Source organism: Piliocolobus tephrosceles, chromosome 2 (genome assembly GCF_002776525.5).
Source record: "Piliocolobus tephrosceles isolate RC106 chromosome 2, ASM277652v3, whole genome shotgun sequence".
Lineage (NCBI taxonomy): Eukaryota > Metazoa > Chordata > Mammalia > Primates > Cercopithecidae > Piliocolobus > Piliocolobus tephrosceles.
Genome location: NC_045435.1, coordinates 116237941 through 116256099, shown reverse-complemented (window position 1 = coordinate 116256099; position 18159 = coordinate 116237941). Strand labels below are relative to the sequence as shown.

Sequence of the window (18159 nt, the reverse complement as noted above, 5' to 3'; positions counted from 1 at the left end):
TTTCTAGGCCCTAATGCTGACTGTCTGTCTATGACTTCTCTCTTGGAACTTCGTACCTCTGCTTGTTCTGAATCCCGTGTCTTCCTTTCCCCCCCACTTTGTTTTGGTAGGATATACCTTCTACAAGTTTCATGAGAAAATGTCTGAAAGAGGTAAAATTTTGAGTCCATGCATGTCTACAGGTATCTTTATTCTACTTTTGCACTCAATTATCAGTATGTCCAGAGGTAGAATTCTAGATTGAAAATGGGTTTTCTTCAGAGTTTCTTCAGAAGGCATTTCTCTTCAGCTTTTTAGCTTCTGTAGTTGCTGATCAGCTATTATATGTTTTTATGATTTTGTTCCTTTGTATGTGATCTGGCTTTCCTTTCTAGATGTGTTTATGTGCTATTATGTTTTCTTAATCTCAGCTGTTTGGAAATTTCATGATGAAATTTTGGGGTTTGTTTGTTTATTGTGTTTGTCATACAATTAACTTTCAATCTCAAGTCTTGTTTCTTCAGTTCAGCAAAATGTCAATATAATGTATCTTTGATAATTTCCTTCCCTGCATTTTGTTTTTCCTCTTTAAAACCCCGTTGTTTGGATGGTGGTTCCTCTGGGCTGATCCTTTGTTATGTTTTTTCCCTACCTTCAATCCCACCTTCAATAGTGTTTAGTTGGTGAATAAGTTATGTAACTACTTTCAAAATTGAAAATGTTATCCCTTGTTGGTGGGCAAAAATGTTTGCTTTCATGCTCAATAATGTGGCAGCAGTTGGGTATTAGGCTAGTTCTTTCCAATACCCCTTTCATAATTATCCTCCCACTTTGCAAAACGAAGTCATAATCCTCATTGGATCCTGACTCTCACCATGGTGCACTCAGAGTATTAAACCTTTAGAGGGCCAAATAAAGAATAACTGGAAATCATTTTACCTATGCTGCCTACCTCAATTAAAGTGCCGTAAGAAATTGTATATTTTGGCCTGGGTTAGGATATTTTGAATTCAGGCATTGTAGAACTGGATAATGTCCACTTTTGTTTAGCAGGCCTTACCTAATTATTTTTATAGTACATTGCTCCTGAGGGAAAGATCAGTAAAGGTAAAGAAAACAAAATAACTGTAAGAAATGCAGGAGACAGGCTTATGGCAAGTATCCATGCCTCATCAATGTTTACCTATGTAAGCGTGGGGATTCAGATAGGAGATAGTTGTTATAGGTAAGTATTAAGGTACTTACTGGAATTGAAAAATGAAGTCAGATAGAAAGAAAGTCTGATGTGGAAAATTAGTTTGACGATGAGGACTGAATTTGCTCATTAGGTTATGACAGACATTTTCCATGAACTGAACAAGCTAACAAGTGAAATCCAAGTTCTAATAATTTAATGGAAATACAGCATGTGATAGAATAGAAGAGTTTTATTTTATATATGTGAAAATACATAAAATTAATAATATTTCAGTTCTCCCAACTCTTTCTGAGTATATCAGGTTAATCAGAGTGCCTCTAAGTAAATGATTCAACAATATAATTAATATTTTGTTAAGTCTTAGTAAAGCCCTTTTGCCCAGAAAATAAGTGAGGGAACGACTGTAACAACAGACTAACAGTTTCTTTGCAATGTATGTTCTTCCAAAAAAACTGAAGAAGAGCCCAACTGAGTTATTAGCTGATATATTATTAAAAGTTATTTTTATGATTAATTTTTATAAGCTTTTTGGCTATAACTTGGAAATGATTTATGCAATTGAATGACATTGGTCCTTCCAGTCCCATCTACTTATTAACAAAAACAAGATTTTCAAAACTTCTATATTAGCAAAAAGTAATAAGAGAATTTATGCTAAATACTGCTTTACCTTAGCAATAAGGTGTATCCATTTACTAATAAATACATTAATTGAAAATAACCCCACATTTCTCATTGAGATGTATTTCTAAAATAAGTACTTTTACAGTTTGGTAAAATAGATTTTATCAAGATTTGTAGAGAGATTAAAAGATGGCTGACTAGATGCAGCTGGATTGTGCCTTCTCTCATGGAGAAGAACCAAAATATTGAGTAATGCTTCACACTTTGAACAGATGTTTTAAGAGAAAAAAACAAAATTTAACAGAAAGGTGACAGAAGACACCATAGTTAAAGAGGAAGGAAGTGGGGCTGGCTGCTCAGCATCACTGGGCATCAGGACCCTGCTCCTGGACCTGGACCAGACCCAAAGAAGGAGTGAGTAAAGGAACCTCAGGGCACCATGTTCCTGCTGTGGACCTCTGAGATACTAGCTACAGGAGTTCCCATTGACACCAACAGACCTTTGGCCTGGTAGAGGGAACTGCCTGAAGAACATACAGAGGCACTGCTTGAATCTGCATGAAGCCCAAAAAGCGTCAGTGTGCTAGGCAACTGAAGCAAAATGTGACTCTGGTCACCTACCCACCCCAAAGTATCTGTGTCTTGATCTAAGTGGCTACAGTTCCTGCTCTTTGCTGACTGGGAGAGAGCAGGGCAAGGGCATGCTCACATGCCCAAGATAGGCCTCATCACCATTACCACAGGATGGGGTTACATTTGAATTATATACCCCTATGCCTGATGGTCCTTTTCAAGACTACTTGCCTGGCCTCCTGCAGGGGGTAGGAGTGGAGGGTCAGAGTATATCCTCCATTGCCCCCCCGAGTGGTTTGTTGGTGGCTTGGGAGCAGTTCATCCTCCTATCACAACCAGTACTTGACCTTCAGGGGCAAGAGGACAAATTCACTGCTCTTGTCCCAGGTCCTCAGGACTTGAACTCACTATGCAGAGGTTTGGAGATTAGATCTGTGTCCTGATTTTGAGCAGGAGCAGAGACCCCACTGTCAAAACACAGAGAAAAGTATGGTGTGGGTTCATGTGGAGGTGTGGGGAGCTGGGCATCGCTCCCTTCGTGAGACTGGATGGCGAAAGGTATGACCTGATAGCTACAGCTTCTACACAGGGAGTCTCATGGTCTGGAACACCTGGAGTACCTTGAAAATCTGGGCACAGAAGACTTGTGACTAGCCCAACCATTTGGACTTGTTGCTGGGTGTGCCCTAGCCTCCTGCTGGGTTGAAAAGCCAGGGCTGCCCCCTTTCCCCTGAGTGGGCTCTGTGGCACAGTAGAGGCACTTCCATTCCTCCCTGAAGGAGTGACCCCATGGCCTGAGAGCTTCCTCAGGCCCCCACCAAGGTTGGTGCTTGGACCAGCCCAGTTTTGCCTGCTGCAGCTACCTTAGCAGCAGAGCTTGGGAAGGGACCCCTGGGAACCCTATACCCTGCCCAGTGCCAGAGACACCCCAGTACTTTCCCCAGTCAACAAAGGTCAAGTAAAAATTTTACTGCCACCACTGCAACTGCCTCTCCCCTCCAAGTACCACCTACTGGCTGGGAGATCAAACTGTACAACTCATCACAATTTCTGCTGACATTATTGTACAGTGCTCAACCTGCTTTTACCCACAAGTGCTATCTGAAAGCAGGTAGGGTGAACTGCACAACTTTATATAATTCCTGCTGACTGGGGAATGAGATAAACCTCCTGAGATGTCCACCTCCCCCTGTCTGTAGTAGACAGTGTGTCTACGCCACCCCCCCCCACCACACACACACACACATCACACTGCTACTACAACTTACAACTAGCATTTGAGGAAACCACTACACTAAGGCTATCTATAACATGAAATTCAGACTGTTGGCCTACTGAAAAAATACAGAAGCAAAGCAAAGGACCCTACCCAATATATGTAATAGTCACACTCTCAAGGAGGGAAGAAAAAATCCACCCAAATGAAAGTAAATTCAGAAATAAGAAGTTACAGCTTCGACAGATGAGAAGGGGCCAGTACAAGAACTTCAGCACTACGAAGAAACAGAATATTATGACATCCCCCAAGGACCACACTAGCTCTCTAGCAATGGATTCTAACCCAAATGAAAACTTTGAAATGACAGATAGAGAATGTAATATTTGGATTGTAAGAAAGTTCAGTGAGATCCAAGAGAAAGATGAAAACCTACACAAAGAAATCAGGAAAACAATTCCTGAGAGAGAAGAAGAAAAAGTAAGACACTTGGAAAAAAATTGGAAAACAAAACAAAACAAACAAACAAACAAACCCCCCAAAGCTAGCAGAAGAAAACAAGTAACAAAGATCAGAGTGGAACTAAATGAGATTGAGAGAAAAGAACACAAAACAAAACTCAACAACAATGACATAAAGGATCAACAAAACAAAAAGTTGGTTTTTTAAAGGGATAAACAAAATTGATAGACTGCTAGCTACTTTAACCAGGAAAAAAGAATATTCAAATAAGCACAGGCTGGGCATGGTGGCTCACACCTGTGATCCAGCACTTTGGGAGGCTGAGGTGGGAAGATAGCTTGAGCCCAGAAGTTCAAGACCAGCCTGGCAATATAGTGGGATCCTGTCTTCCCAAAAGAACTTTTAAAAAATTACTTGGGTGCAGTGGTGCACACCTGTGGTCCTAACTACTTGGGAGAGTAAGGTGGGAGAATTGCTTGTGCCAAGAAGGCTGAGGCTGCAGTGAGCTGTGATCGTGCCATTGCACTCCAGCTGGGCAACAGAGCAAGACCCTGTCTCAAAAAACAAAACCAAATAAGCACACTCATAAATGGTAGAAGTAACACTATGACTGATACCAAAGAAATATAAAAGATCATCAAATGTTACTATAAGTACCTCTATGCACACAAACTAGAAAACCTAGAGGGAATGGATAAATTCCTGGAAACATACAACCTCCCAAGACTGAATGAGAAAGATACAGAAATCTGGATCAGACCAATAACAGTTAAAAAAATTGACACAATAATAAAAATCTTCCAACAATAAAAGCCCAGGATGAGACAGATTCACAGACAAATTTTACCAGGTATACAAAGAAGAGCTGATACTAATCTTACTGAAGCTATTCCAAAAAATTGAGAAAGAGGGATTTCTCCATAACTCATTTTACAAAATCAGTATCCCTGATACCAAAATCAGACAGGGACACAAGAACAACAAAAAACTGCAGACCGGTAGCCCTGATGAACATAAATGCAAAGATCCTTAACAGAATACTAGCAAACCAAATCCAAGAGTACATCAAAAAGATAATTCATCATGATCAAGTAGGTTTTATTTCATGGAATGCAAGGATGATTCAACATATGCAAATCAATAAATATGATTAACCACATAAGCAAAATTAAAAATAAAAATTAAAAAACCCCCAAAATTGAATATGAAGAATGGATGATAAAAACAAAATGAAAACAAAAACATAAACCATATGATCATAACAATAGATGCAGGAAAAGCATTCAGCAAAATCCAACATCCCTTTGTGATAAAAACCCTCAAGACTCTAGGCATTGAAGGAACATACTTCAAAATAATAAGAGCCATATATAACAAACTCACAGTCAACATCATACTGAATGGGAAGAGTTGAAAGCATTTCCCATAAGAACTGGAACAAGACAAGAATGTCCACTCTTACCACTTCTATTCAACATAGTACTGGAAGTCGTAGCCAGAAAAGTCAGGCAAGAGAAAAAATAAAAGGCACCCAAATTGGAAAAGAGGAAGTCAAATTATCTCTGTTTGCTGATGACATAATTTTATACCTAGAAAACCCTGAAGATTCCTTCAAAAGACTGCTAAACCTTATAAACAATTCAGTAAAGTTTCAGGACATAGTATTAATATACAAAAATCAGTTGCATATCTATACACCAACGATGCTCAAGCTGAGAGCCAAATGAAGAACTCCATCCCATTTACAATAATCATGTACACACAGAAAATAACTAGGATTATACATTTAACCAAGGAGGTGAAAGACCTCTACAAGGAGAAATATACAAAACACTGATGAAAAAAATAGTAGATGACACAAACAAATGGAAAAACATCTCTTGCTCATGGATTGGAAAAATCAATATCATTAAAATGATCAAGTTGCCAAAGCAATATATAGATTCAACACAATTCCTATAGAATTAATAACGTCATTCTTCACAGATATAGAAAAAACAATCCTGAAGTTTATATGGAACCAGAAAATAGCCTGAATAGTCAAAGCCATGCTAAGCAAGAAGAACAAAGTCAGAGGCATCACATTATCTGACTTCAAACTATACTGCAAGCTTATAGTAACTAAAGCAGCATGGTACTGGCACAAAAATAGATACATAGATCAGTGGAACAGAATAGAGAATGCAGAAATAAATCCACGTGCCTGCAACCAACTTATCTTCAACAAATATAAACAATGGGAAAAGGATATCCTATTCAATAAATGGTGCTGGGAAAATAGGCTAGCCATATGCAGGAGAATGAAATGGGACCCCTTACATTTACTGTTTATAAAAATTAACTCAAAATGGATTAAAGGCCTAAATGTAATACCTGAAACTATAAAAGCCCTAGAAGAAAACCTAGGAAAAACTCTTCTGGACACTGGGCTAGGCAATGTATTTATGACTAAGACCTCAAAAGCAAATGCAACAAAAACAAAAATAGATAAATGAGGCTTAATTAAACTAAAAAGCTTCTGCACAACAAAATAATAAGCAATAGAGTCAACAGACAACCTGCAGAATGGGAGAAAATGTTTGCAGACTATGGATCTGTCAAAGGACTGATATCCAGAGTCTACAAGGAACACAAACAGCAAGAAAAAACAATCCATTAAAAAGTGGGCAAAGGATATGAACAGACATGTCCTCAAAAGAAGACATACAAGCGGCCAACATACATATGAAAAATTCTCAACATCACTAATCATCAGAGAAATGCAAATTAAAACTACAATGAAATACCATCTTACTTCAGTCAGAATGGCTACTATGAAGTCAAAAAACAACAGATGTTGGCGTGGACACAGAGAAAAGGGAATGCTTATACATTGTTGGTGGGAATGTAAATTAGTACATCTATGTATTAATAAAACAGTATGGAGAGTCTTCAAAGAATTAAAAATAGAACTACCATTCAACCCAGCAATCCCACTACTAGGCATCTACCAAAAGGAAAAAAAATATTATGTCTAAAAGACACATGAGCTTGTATGTTTAATGCAGCCCTATTCACAACAGCAAAATCATGGAATCAAAGTGTCCATCAATAGCTGACTGGATAAAGGAAGTGTGATATATATATACACCATGGAATACTATGCAGCCAAAAAAAAATCATGTCCTTTGTAGCTGGAGGCATATGCGTGTGTGTGTGTGTGTGTGTGTGTGTGTGTGTGTGTGTGTGTGTGTATATGAAAAGCTTATACATAATATCTTTGTTTTTTGATGGCAGATAGTAACAAATTACTATAGTTTTTAAATTCAATTGAATAAATAAACAGCACAGTAATTTTTTTAAATGCCAATATATACTATATTCTGAAAAATTGCATCTTTTGCAGATTTTCAGATATTTGACAAAAAATTTAAGGTGTCAACTTAAAAATTTGAAAACCACTTACGTGTACTTTCTGTACTGTTACAACACTCCTTATAGTACTATAACTAGTTGTTTTCAAATCTTAGATCTTTTATGAGAATGCAAGTGACTGAGGGTAGGGACTATGTTTTCTAAGCTTTGTATGTGTCACAGAACTTTAACAAAGTATCTTGTTCATAAAAGGAACTCAACTAAATATTTGCGGAATTAAATTATTTTCATCAAATGGAGTCATTCATTTCTCTTCTACTGTTTTATTTAATCTTCAGGTTAGTTTTTCTACTACTTATAATTAAAACAACTGCCAGATGGGAATAAAATTTGGCCTTAAAAAGTCGTTCACATTTTATTTCTAAAATGAGAATGGGAAAGTACTGTCAGAAGGAAATGAGTATACATAATAAACCAATATCAGTTTTTGAAGTGTGTTTTTTTCTATATAAATGAAGCAACACTAAGCATTCAGAAATGTATTTATTGATATCAAACTATTGTATATATATACTTTTAACTCAAAGTAGTTTCTTTTCATGATCATGCACCAAATTAGCAGTAAAAATAGCAGCAGATGGATCAGAGTGGTTGTCGATAAACCTTTTCTCCCCAGGTCACTAATACATAATTGCCATGAAAAAAAAAAAAAACATACATATGTATTTACACTTGACTCATCACCTCTGCTTAGGACCCTACAGGGTCAGTTCAGCACAAGATATTGCTTAACTGCTGTATTTACTACATATGGAACAATTAAACTAGCAGTAAGAAGTAGTTTATGCATGTATGCTGGCTTACATGTATATACCTCTTGGGCAATTAATGAGGATTATCATCAAAGTTTGGTCTTGTCTTGTGATTATAATTCTATTACATTACATTTAAATGTGATATACAGAATTTTGTTTTATAGTTAGTATTATTCTAAGAAATAATAGTACATGCAGATCCTGTAAAAATAACATAACTTATGCAAAAGTAAATTCAAAAAATACAATAAAAACTCTTATAATCTAACTTAAGAAATATCAGGTTTGGATTTAGGAATTAGATAGCCTAGTATCTCTTCTGATTCTTTGTTGTTGTTGTTTTTCAGGGGAGAGCATGAACACAGTCCCCCACTACTACAAACTATGCAGTTGGGTTTCCCGTATTTGGGGAAATGGCAGGGGTCAGCACATCCGGAGTGTAATGGATGAGCCTTGCCCTGGGAAAACCACCTTTGTGATTGTGATAGCTCCCCTGCCAGGTAAGCAATCTCTCCTGATTCTTCCCATTCCCTCATTGTTGTGAGATTGTTTCTTTGAAGCAAGAAAATATTATCTTGAACTTATAAAACTCCTTTTAAACAAAAAAAATTTGGAACGATCTCACATGTGATAATTCTTTATCCTAACAGTATTGCTATGAATACTAGTTCTAGGTAGCATTTATTGAGTACTCTCTTTGTAGCAGGCACTGTGCTTAGCACTTCATGTTTAATCCTCACAACTCTCTGAGGTAGGTAATATTACTGTGCCCATTTTACAAGAGAGGGCTCGAAATCCAGGTTCATGGAAGGCAAAAGACACAAATGGAGATATTAATACTCTGGCCTTCCTGATTTCCCCGTTAGACTGTGAACTCGTTGAAGTGTAGGGGGATGGAACAATGCCTTACTACATCTTAGTTGCATTACAGTGCTGACCATGTAGAGGAAAGTAGGGAGGAGGAAGCTAAGATAGGACCTTTTCCTGGGAGTCATGACAGTGGGCAATCCTAGATGTAGCAGGTGAATGCCAGACCAAAAACTCTAATTCTCATACTTCAAACAAGCTAAGAGAAAAATCACATTTGTAAAGACATTAGAATATACAAACACTTCCACAAAAATGAGAGAGTACCTGGAAAGTTAGGTGTTCAAATTCACATCTAATTTCCCTGGGATTAAATCTAATTAAGTAGTGTCAATTTTATTTTTTATTATGATGTATACCATTGAAGACCTATAATTTTTTATTATAGTAAGCTAGTTATTTGGTCCTCCTATAAAGCTTTAGCAGCTTCTTGTTTCCCTTTAATGTTTCTTTTCAACTCATATGTATCTCTGCAAGGAAAAAGTTGTAGAAGGGGGAACAATATAAGATACTTAAATTTCTCTGAGGCAGAAAACTTCAGGGTCTGAATTTCTGATGTTTGTGGGCCAAAACAGTGACTAAGCACTTAAAAGTGGTCTTTGGAATTTTTAATTTAAATGTTTACCACTTTATTCTGTTAGTAAATGAGATCAGGAATAGTGATTTGATTAAATCACATATATCACCTATAAAAGTGTTAAGCTCCTTTATCATTGTTAACACTGGGCTTCCCAAAGGCCATTGGCATCCTGAGGAAGCATACAAGAGCCAACCAGGAGCCATTTTCCTGCTCCTGCCCTATTTAGAGACCCTATATTTTTGTCCAGAGTTCACAGTTTGGCACAAAGATGTCCCAAGTTATTTAAGCTCATTTTGACTGTATCCTGAAATCCCAAGTGAAAATAGTTTATCCCAAATTGGCCCAAAAGAAAAACAAATCACACTGAAAAGAAACAATTTCTTGTTGTTTGGACTGCTAAATTACATATATGTGAACAACTTTAGGAAACAAGGCAAATGTTCAGGGTTTTTAATTATTTCACTCTTAAAAGAGTACTTTTTAAAAAGTGCTTTTCTTCAGTACACATTAAAGCAAACATAAGAAGGATTGATCAGTGCTCCAGTTGGTGGAGAAAACAGCCTAGAGATACGTTAGCTCCCTGCTAAGCTTTTGGGACCCATCAGAACTGTATTTCCGTAATTGTAAAATTGACTGTAAGCTAAAGTCTCTTTAATCATCTGTGTATTTCCAATTTGCCTATGTAGATAAAGGCAGATTGATAGTGTACAATGCATGTTAGTAATGGCCGTAGAATAGTTTGACTAGAATCTATATACACCTAAGACAAAGAAGGAAATGTCAAAGGAGACGATTATTTTATGTTAGGATCATACCATAAAACAATTAGTCTTTCCAGGAAAATTAAACAGGGATTTTTATAAAGTCTGAAGCTGAACATTTATGAAGTTTCAGAAGCCCACACTGAGGAATCCTCCAACCCTACCTTTTCAACTTATTTTGAGACATAATAATTCAGAAAATATTTTTAACAAACCGATCCATCCTTTACTTCAAATTTTCTTACATTAGATTTGATCAAACTTATTAGGAGTTTGAGGTAATATACCAAATGTCTGACTCATGATTGTTTGAGTGCATGTGAAAACCAGGCTGTGCTCAATTAAAAAGCAAAACAAACTATAACTCAAAGGATTGTACCAGAAGGGAATCAACATGGTTTTATAATAGATGTTAATGTTAACTGATGGCCCAGGCTATATGATCAGGTGAAACCCTTTTAGCGTTACATCTTGCAAAAGATTTGTCCATTAAATAAAGGAACTAAAATGGTTTTCTTTTATGAGTGCTGAAATATTTTGATAAGCCTACCAGAAATGAAAGTTTTTTTCTGTAGACATATTTTAATATACTCTGTAATCCATTCTCCATGAAAATACAGAACAAAGGTAAAATTTTAAACAAAATACAAATTCTAGTACTCAAGAAAAAAGCTGAGTGAGATAAATGGAAGAGTTGTCTATTTTAACATGGAACTTATTGCCACTAGCCATATCTCCTTTAATATAAGATCTATGGGTAAGAAAATTCCAATTTAATGATATTCAAATATATAAATATTAGTTGCATCCTCAGGTTTCTAGTTATGTGTTAAAAAAATAACATGATATGTTGAAACCTCTTCAATTTTAGAAGAACCTTGTTATAAAGAACAGAGCTAAAAATGTTAGAACCACCTGCCCTTTAGTGTAACAAAATAAACTAGCCTTTTTGGTTTACTTAATTATAGTCTTACCATCAAAAATATATTCTCTAACTTAAAAAAATACTTTTTTGGTAATATTTGATGACATTTCTGATGACAGCACATAAAAATAAAACAATACTTAAAGACATGTACATAAAATGCTCAAGGAATCATCATTTAAAAACAGACGGTTCCCTTACTGTTTCTTTTCATGTCAAGAAGCAGGGTTTTTTTTTTTTTTTTTTCACACAGTCTCTGTAGCTCCTAGGAATTTCATTTCTACGGCAGCTTTTGGCCTATGGGCTGAGCCACTCTTCTTTTGGAATTCTGCAGCAATTTCCTCAAAAGACTTTCCTTTGGTTTCTGGAACTTTAAAAAATGTAAACAGGGTAAAGGCCAGGAGCACTCCAGCAAAGAGGAAAAACACGTAAGGTCCACAGAAGTCCTGGATAGAAAGCAAACACAGACTTCCAGTTAGTAGTTGTTTGACCCTCTCTTCTGTTCAGTAAATCTGTGAAATATTAGGCTGCTTACCGCAATGTACTGGAAACACAGAGCTACAATGAAATTGCAGGTCCAGTTGCTGAATGCAGCTATTGCTAAAGCAGCAGGACGTGGTCCTTGACTGAAAAACTCAGCCACCATGAACCAGGGGATCGGGCCTGGCCCAATTTCAAAGAAGCTGACAAAGAGGAAGATGGCTATCATGCTCACGTAACTCATCCAAGAGAACTTATTCTGAGGAAAAAAACGAAAACAATAGTGGGACTGAGATCATTAGCTGCTTTTTCCTTTAGCTAAGTAGCCTCTGAGTTCAGAGGCAGGCATACATCTTTTTCTAATGTATTTTGTTCAAGCAAGTCTAAGTTATTCTAGTCTGAGAGAAATTGTTCTAGTCTGAATCATGCTTAACCTTTTAGACTTAGATTTCTTATAAGGAAATCCTCTGGATTAGGATTTCCCTGTGAAAGAGGCAGGGCAAGGATCCAGTGACCTTTGCTCCTACTCATACAAGGTTTCCAGACAAGATGTATAGCTTCCTGTGAAGTAGTAGATGAGAATGCCAGGAGGGCAGAGGTTCAGGTACATGCCCAGAGTCACACAGGAAGCCATGTGCAGAGTCAGCATTAAAACCCAGTTGGTGGTGAATCCAGAGCCTATGCTCTAACCATGGGTACATGGCCTCCCTGGATGTCAACCAGAATTTACATGCTGATATTCAGCCTTAAACCCAAGAAACTAGTTCATCTTTTTTTTATGTATCTCCTTTGATTTTATGCTGTTGCTCTGGCTTTATTTCGTAAGTCAGTCTCAAATATTTTTGAATACAAAGCACTTTTACCTGGACCACAGAGGTGCCAGGTACCATCATATGTTAATGAAAAACCTCAGTGTAGGCACCAAACTTACCAGCAGCACAAGTCCCACTGACATGAAGATGGCACAAACAAACATCCCACTCATTCCAATTAGAAAGAGAGAACGTCGCCCTGCCTTCTCCACAAGGAATACCTAGGACAGTTTTAAGGAAGATTATCTCAGTTTTGTGAGTCACAAAATATTGACTGTTTACTTAAATCATTTTTACTGCCAAAGAGGTCATTTTAATTTATATACCAGATAGGAGGCAATTCCACCCTTCCATTTTACAGGAGTGAGATCAAAGTGGGAAGTGACTGCCCCAGGTGGCAGAGCTAGTCTCAGTGGACAGCGGGTAATGATCAAATATCTGCTTCATTTAGTCACATTGGTTTGAATAGGCCATTATAGAGATAGAAACATAGTGTTACCACTACTCCAGGATTATCACTTTGGGTACAATATTCAGAGACTGTACAGCTGGGGTCTTGCCCAGTAGATGTCCTGTACATTTAAAATGTGAAGGTTCCACATTTAAACATGACATTAACTTGTTGTCTGATAATTATCCTAGGTTATAATTACAAGGGTCTGTCCACTACTGACACCGGTAACAGTACAGCCGTTCAGGTGTCAACTAGTCTCGTCCAGTTTTCTCACTGTTTAATAAAGTCCTATTGTGACCACTCACCTGGAAACATATGGAATTTGATAATTGTACCAAAATAGGCTGCATTTTTCTGTGTATGCTTCATTGTATCTTTTGCCAGGAGTGAACTATTCATCTTAAAAGTTAGGACTTTAAAGCAAAGGGTTAAAATGCCTTCTTATCTTAACTGAGGAGATACGTCATTGATTCCTTTAGTTTTGTGGACCTTTGCATTAATGGTTAAGATTTACAATTAGCCAAGACCAGAGTTTGTTATACTCTTGCCTGATCCTTGGAATATTACCAAGGCTGGTGAGTCACTCTCCCTCTCACCCCCCCACAAAACTTCCTGTCATCATTTCTCACTTTGGCGCCTGGTGAGCAAATTGGCTGGCTCATCAGCCTATCAGTAAATCAATAACAATCCAATGTCTTTAGTATAGTGAGCTCTGGTTCTGAAGCTATCTTAGAAACATTTCACCTACAGTGAAAGCCTGTTTCTCAGAGGCATACTCATATCAGAGTTTTAAATCACTTCAGATAGGATGATAAGCAAAGAGCACATATTTAATTATTGAGACGGAAGTTGGAAAAAAACAGACTTTTCTCAAGTTCATAAAATATCTCTTTATGTTTTAACTCTTTTATTATGATGTTCAAAACTGACTTGGTGCCACCATGTCAAGCTACCAAGAAAATAGAAGCATTTCTTTGTGAATAAGCTCCTTTACTATAAACTCTAAAACTGCACATCTTGAAAATTGAGTTGGCCTCTGTCCCTGAGGCCTGGTGTGCACTCAGGATGAGTGTGACAAGGGGAGACATGGTCAGTGGCTGGAGATATCTGCCCAATCAGAACCCTCATCTTTGCCGCAGTGCCTCACACAAATCCTGGGTGCTTAGTTGCAATTTGGTAGTCACCGCTTCTCTCTCAGTGTCATCCTGCCTTCTAGATCCCTCCATTTTTCTTTCTGCTTTTTTTTCTGTCAGGATTACAGGCCCTCTTCTACCCTCCCGTTAGTGTGGAAGAAAATATAGGATGTGGAACACAATTAGTGTGGAGTTGGGAAAGTCTCTCTTCCCAAAAACAAATTGATGTTCTTCCAGTTTGGTGAAACATTAACATATTCGGTGCATATTTCTATTTGCATATTTTTATTTGAAAGTACACACACAATTTGGTAACATTGGTTAACTTTGGGGAGAGAAACTGGATGACTGAGGGACTATCCTTTTTATACTTTATGAACTTTGGAACATTTCAAAAATTAATATAGTTAAAAATTTTAAATGTGATCTATAGTGCTGGAGGCTTAATTAATGATTAGGAGTGATTTTTAAAGATTATGTCACTACTCTGTTCAAAACCTTTCACAGAATCAAAGGATGAACTCTAAAAAGGTATATTCAAAATAATTAGGACACTGCCTTAAACAACTCCTCCCACATGAGTGGGGTTGGGAGCAGGGTGTAAAAATGAAACTTTACAGAAGTTTCCCCTTTAGATTTTTTCAGAATTTTAGGCTACCCAATCTTGACAATTTGATGCTTTACATAGAAAATCCTATTATACACAAAATGTTTTAATAATAATCTATTATAAAAAATATGTTGAATAATTTGTAAAAAATATTCCAGGAGACAAAAGGGTGAATAGTCCCTTGGATTGCACTTCAGAAACAGGTCTTGATTGATTTACAGTGACCTTTTGGTTTGAACAGGCCTTATCTCTAACGGTATGTCTACAGAACCATTGGCATTTCATTATTATCTGTTTTTCCTGCTCTTTCCAAGGTCCAGCACTGTTTAATGTGGTCTGGACAAACCTGCCTTTTGATCTGGGTAGCCAGGCTGTAATTTATTGATCACCCTAAGGTAATAGTTAAGAGTTCATATGTGGAGAATGAAAAACAAGTGACTAAATTATATTGAGTATAGTATTGTGACCAAAATTGAAAAGAATAAACTTTTTGCTATTTTAATCTTGTTGAACAAAGATAAAAATAAGCTCAGTGACTCTCATTCTACAGTGAATTACATTAGTTGGGGAGTTTTTGTCTTTGTCGTTGCTTGTTTACTTCTTAGATTATTATGTTAGATATTCTTGTCAGGTTCTTACATATTAAGAATATATCTTATATATTCTTACATAAGAATATATATATTTATATTATATATAATATGTATATTATATATAATATAATATATATATTCCACATAATAATGAAATGCCAGGTTCTTATATATTAAGAATATATAAGATATATAATCATATATATCTTATATATAGACATATATATCTTATATATTAATATATAAGAACCATCACTTCCTATGTATTCTTAATATATAAGAACCATCACTTCCTATATATTCTTAATATATAGAAACCATCATTTGCTATATATTCTCAATATGTAAGAACCATCACTTCTTATAGAAAGTTATTTGGTTTTAAGAAGAGTGTATGACCTTTTGTTGTTGTTGGAAGAAAGCAATAACATTTCTAGTTACATTGTCACTTCCCTCATAATATCACACATACTCTCATGCATCACCAGAAGCCACAACTTTGTGAACTACTTGGAAGCTCTCTGCCCAATGACTTAATACCATTTGCTGAGTCTGCTTAACTTTGCTTAAAGGGTTAAATGTCTGTTAGAGAGGGCCTTGTTTGTTTATTTTTATGTGTTTCCCCCAAGACACATGGTAAAAAATGATTTGAACTATGTAAAAAGAGGAACCTAAGTAGACCATCTAATATCAATAGAAATGACAAACTGTCAGCTACTCCCAAGGGGTTTATGTACAGAGAAAAGAAGGAACCTAGGAATCTGCACAAGGAGGAAGTTCTCTGTGCCCCCAAGTGAGTTACAAATTCACAAATGAGTGACTAAATGGCATCCCAGCAGTGCAGAGAACCAGTGATTCACCCTCTCAGTTATGTCTAATCTCACTGCAGTGGTTGGCTTATTCAAACAGGACTCTTCTCATGACTCACTTGGGTTTACACACTTAGAGCATGTGTACAATGTCATTGATTGCTTTTAGAGCCCAAGCTCCCCCCGCCACACACACACAATTTCTGGACTAAGGAACAAGCGGAGTATTTATCTAGGGCATTGACTTACAGAGACAGCAGTGAAAACCATGTTTACAGCACCAACTCCAATGGTTGCATAAACAGGTTTGCTGATACCAGCCGTCTGAAAAATGCTGGTTGAGTAGTAAAAAATCTGCAAAGTAAAAACAGTTTAGCCTTAATCTTAAGAAGTCTGGCACTGATGTCTTTAAAGCAAGAAGTATTTTAGATTGTGTATTTTTAGTTGTTTCTATGGCGCCATGCTCCCTAGAACTTCCTACAGATTTTCTCCTTCCAAGGAAGAGAACCCTCAGTCTTCCTTTAGTGTTTAAAGCTTCTGATTGCTTAAATGTCCTCCTTATATTTAGCTGAGAATTCTGCTACTGCATTTTCTTTATTTTTGTAAATAAATGGAAACATTTTGTTAAAGTATAATATACATAGAAAAGTACACATAAATATGCAGCTTAATTAATTTTCACAAACTGAACACACCTATGTAACTAAAATCCAGATCAAGAGCTAGATAATTCCACTCCTCTGGAAGCATCTTAAATCTCCCTTTATCATTTATCTCAAGGAAACCACTCTTCCAACTCCTGACATTGTAGATAAATTTTGCCTACTTTTGTACTTGATGTAAATGGAACCACATAATATGTATCATTTTGTGCCTGGCTTCTTTTATTCAACATTACCTTTGTGAGAACCATCCTTATTGTACATTGTAGACAGTTCATGATCATTGCTATGTAGTATTTTATTGTATTAATATACCATGATTTACTACTATTCTATTGATGAGTGTTTAGGTAGCTGCCATTCCTAAATGAATAATTTACTATTCATTAGGCTATCAGAAATCCTAAATTCAATACTCAACTCTAGAAGCCACTTGCAATTTAGTTTTTTTTGGGGGGGCGGTGAGCAGGGGGTTCAGGTGTGATTATTCTTTTTCCCTCCTTGTATTTATTGTGATTTTTGCCTTTTGCCTTCACCTTAATATTAAATAGACATTTAGTACCATTGACTGTTGACATTTTAAAAAATTGTATTTTTAGAAAACTTTTGAAGCAAAACGAAAGTTAATGCTTACTCAATATATGCTTGTTGTAGCAAGACACATGATGTCAACATTTTTAAATGTCTTTTAGCTATTGATTATGAATAGTGATTATGAATAGTGCTGCTAGGAACATTCTAGTACAATCCTTGTGGTGGAATATGTATGCATTTATAACTAGGAATAGAATTGCTGGACCATGGTATAGGCATATACTCAACTTTGATAGATATTGCCAAATAGTTTTTGAAAGAAGTTATGACAATTTTACAGTCTCACCAGCATGTATAAGAGATCTAGTTGCTATTGCATTTAATCCAGAAAATTTCACTAGTCTCAGTAGACATGGAGAAATTTCGTTCACAACTTTTCTAATAGCCTTTTAAAATTTAGTTATGTTGATATATTTATGTCTTTTAGGTCATTCTGTTATCCGTTATCCTTTGTCATTCCTTCCCCACCTAACATGTCCTGTTGCTGGTACCTCTTCCCGCAGACAGGACTGAGGTAGAGGACTGTGCCAACTGTGTTCAGTGCATAGAGGCCTACAGCACACTTCACACTATCCCACCATTTTTAGGCTGCCCAACAGCCTCACGTTCAACATTTCCTGGATTCCTCTTTAAGTCAGGCACTGGGATGGAAGCTGAA

General features: G+C 36.6%; 1 protein-coding gene and 1 non-coding gene across 4 annotated transcripts in view; both read right to left on the bottom strand.

Moving 5' to 3' along the window:
* Positions 1-8565: 8565 nt before the first annotated feature.
* LOC111543538 lies at positions 8566-8729 on the bottom strand. Its single transcript, XR_002731903.1, has one exon. It is a non-coding gene; the product is annotated as a U1 spliceosomal RNA (small nuclear RNA).
* A 1303-nt stretch (positions 8730-10032) lies between these two features.
* The window catches only part of SLC2A2 (solute carrier family 2 member 2), a 30461-nt gene continuing 22334 nt past the window's right edge, over positions 10033-18159 (bottom strand). For 2 of the 3 annotated variants that reach the window (XM_023213522.3, XM_023213521.3), the window contains 4 exons: positions 16495-16599; positions 12766-12867; positions 11890-12093; positions 10033-11800 (listed from right to left, as the gene is read on the bottom strand). In XM_023213522.3, the coding sequence (XP_023069290.1) occupies positions 11600-11800; positions 11890-12093; positions 12766-12867; positions 16495-16599 (612 nt within the window). In that variant the 3' untranslated portion in view covers positions 10033-11599. The remainder of the gene's footprint in view (positions 11801-11889; positions 12094-12765; positions 12868-16494; positions 16600-18159) is intronic. The other variant, XM_023213523.2, reaches the window with a different exon arrangement.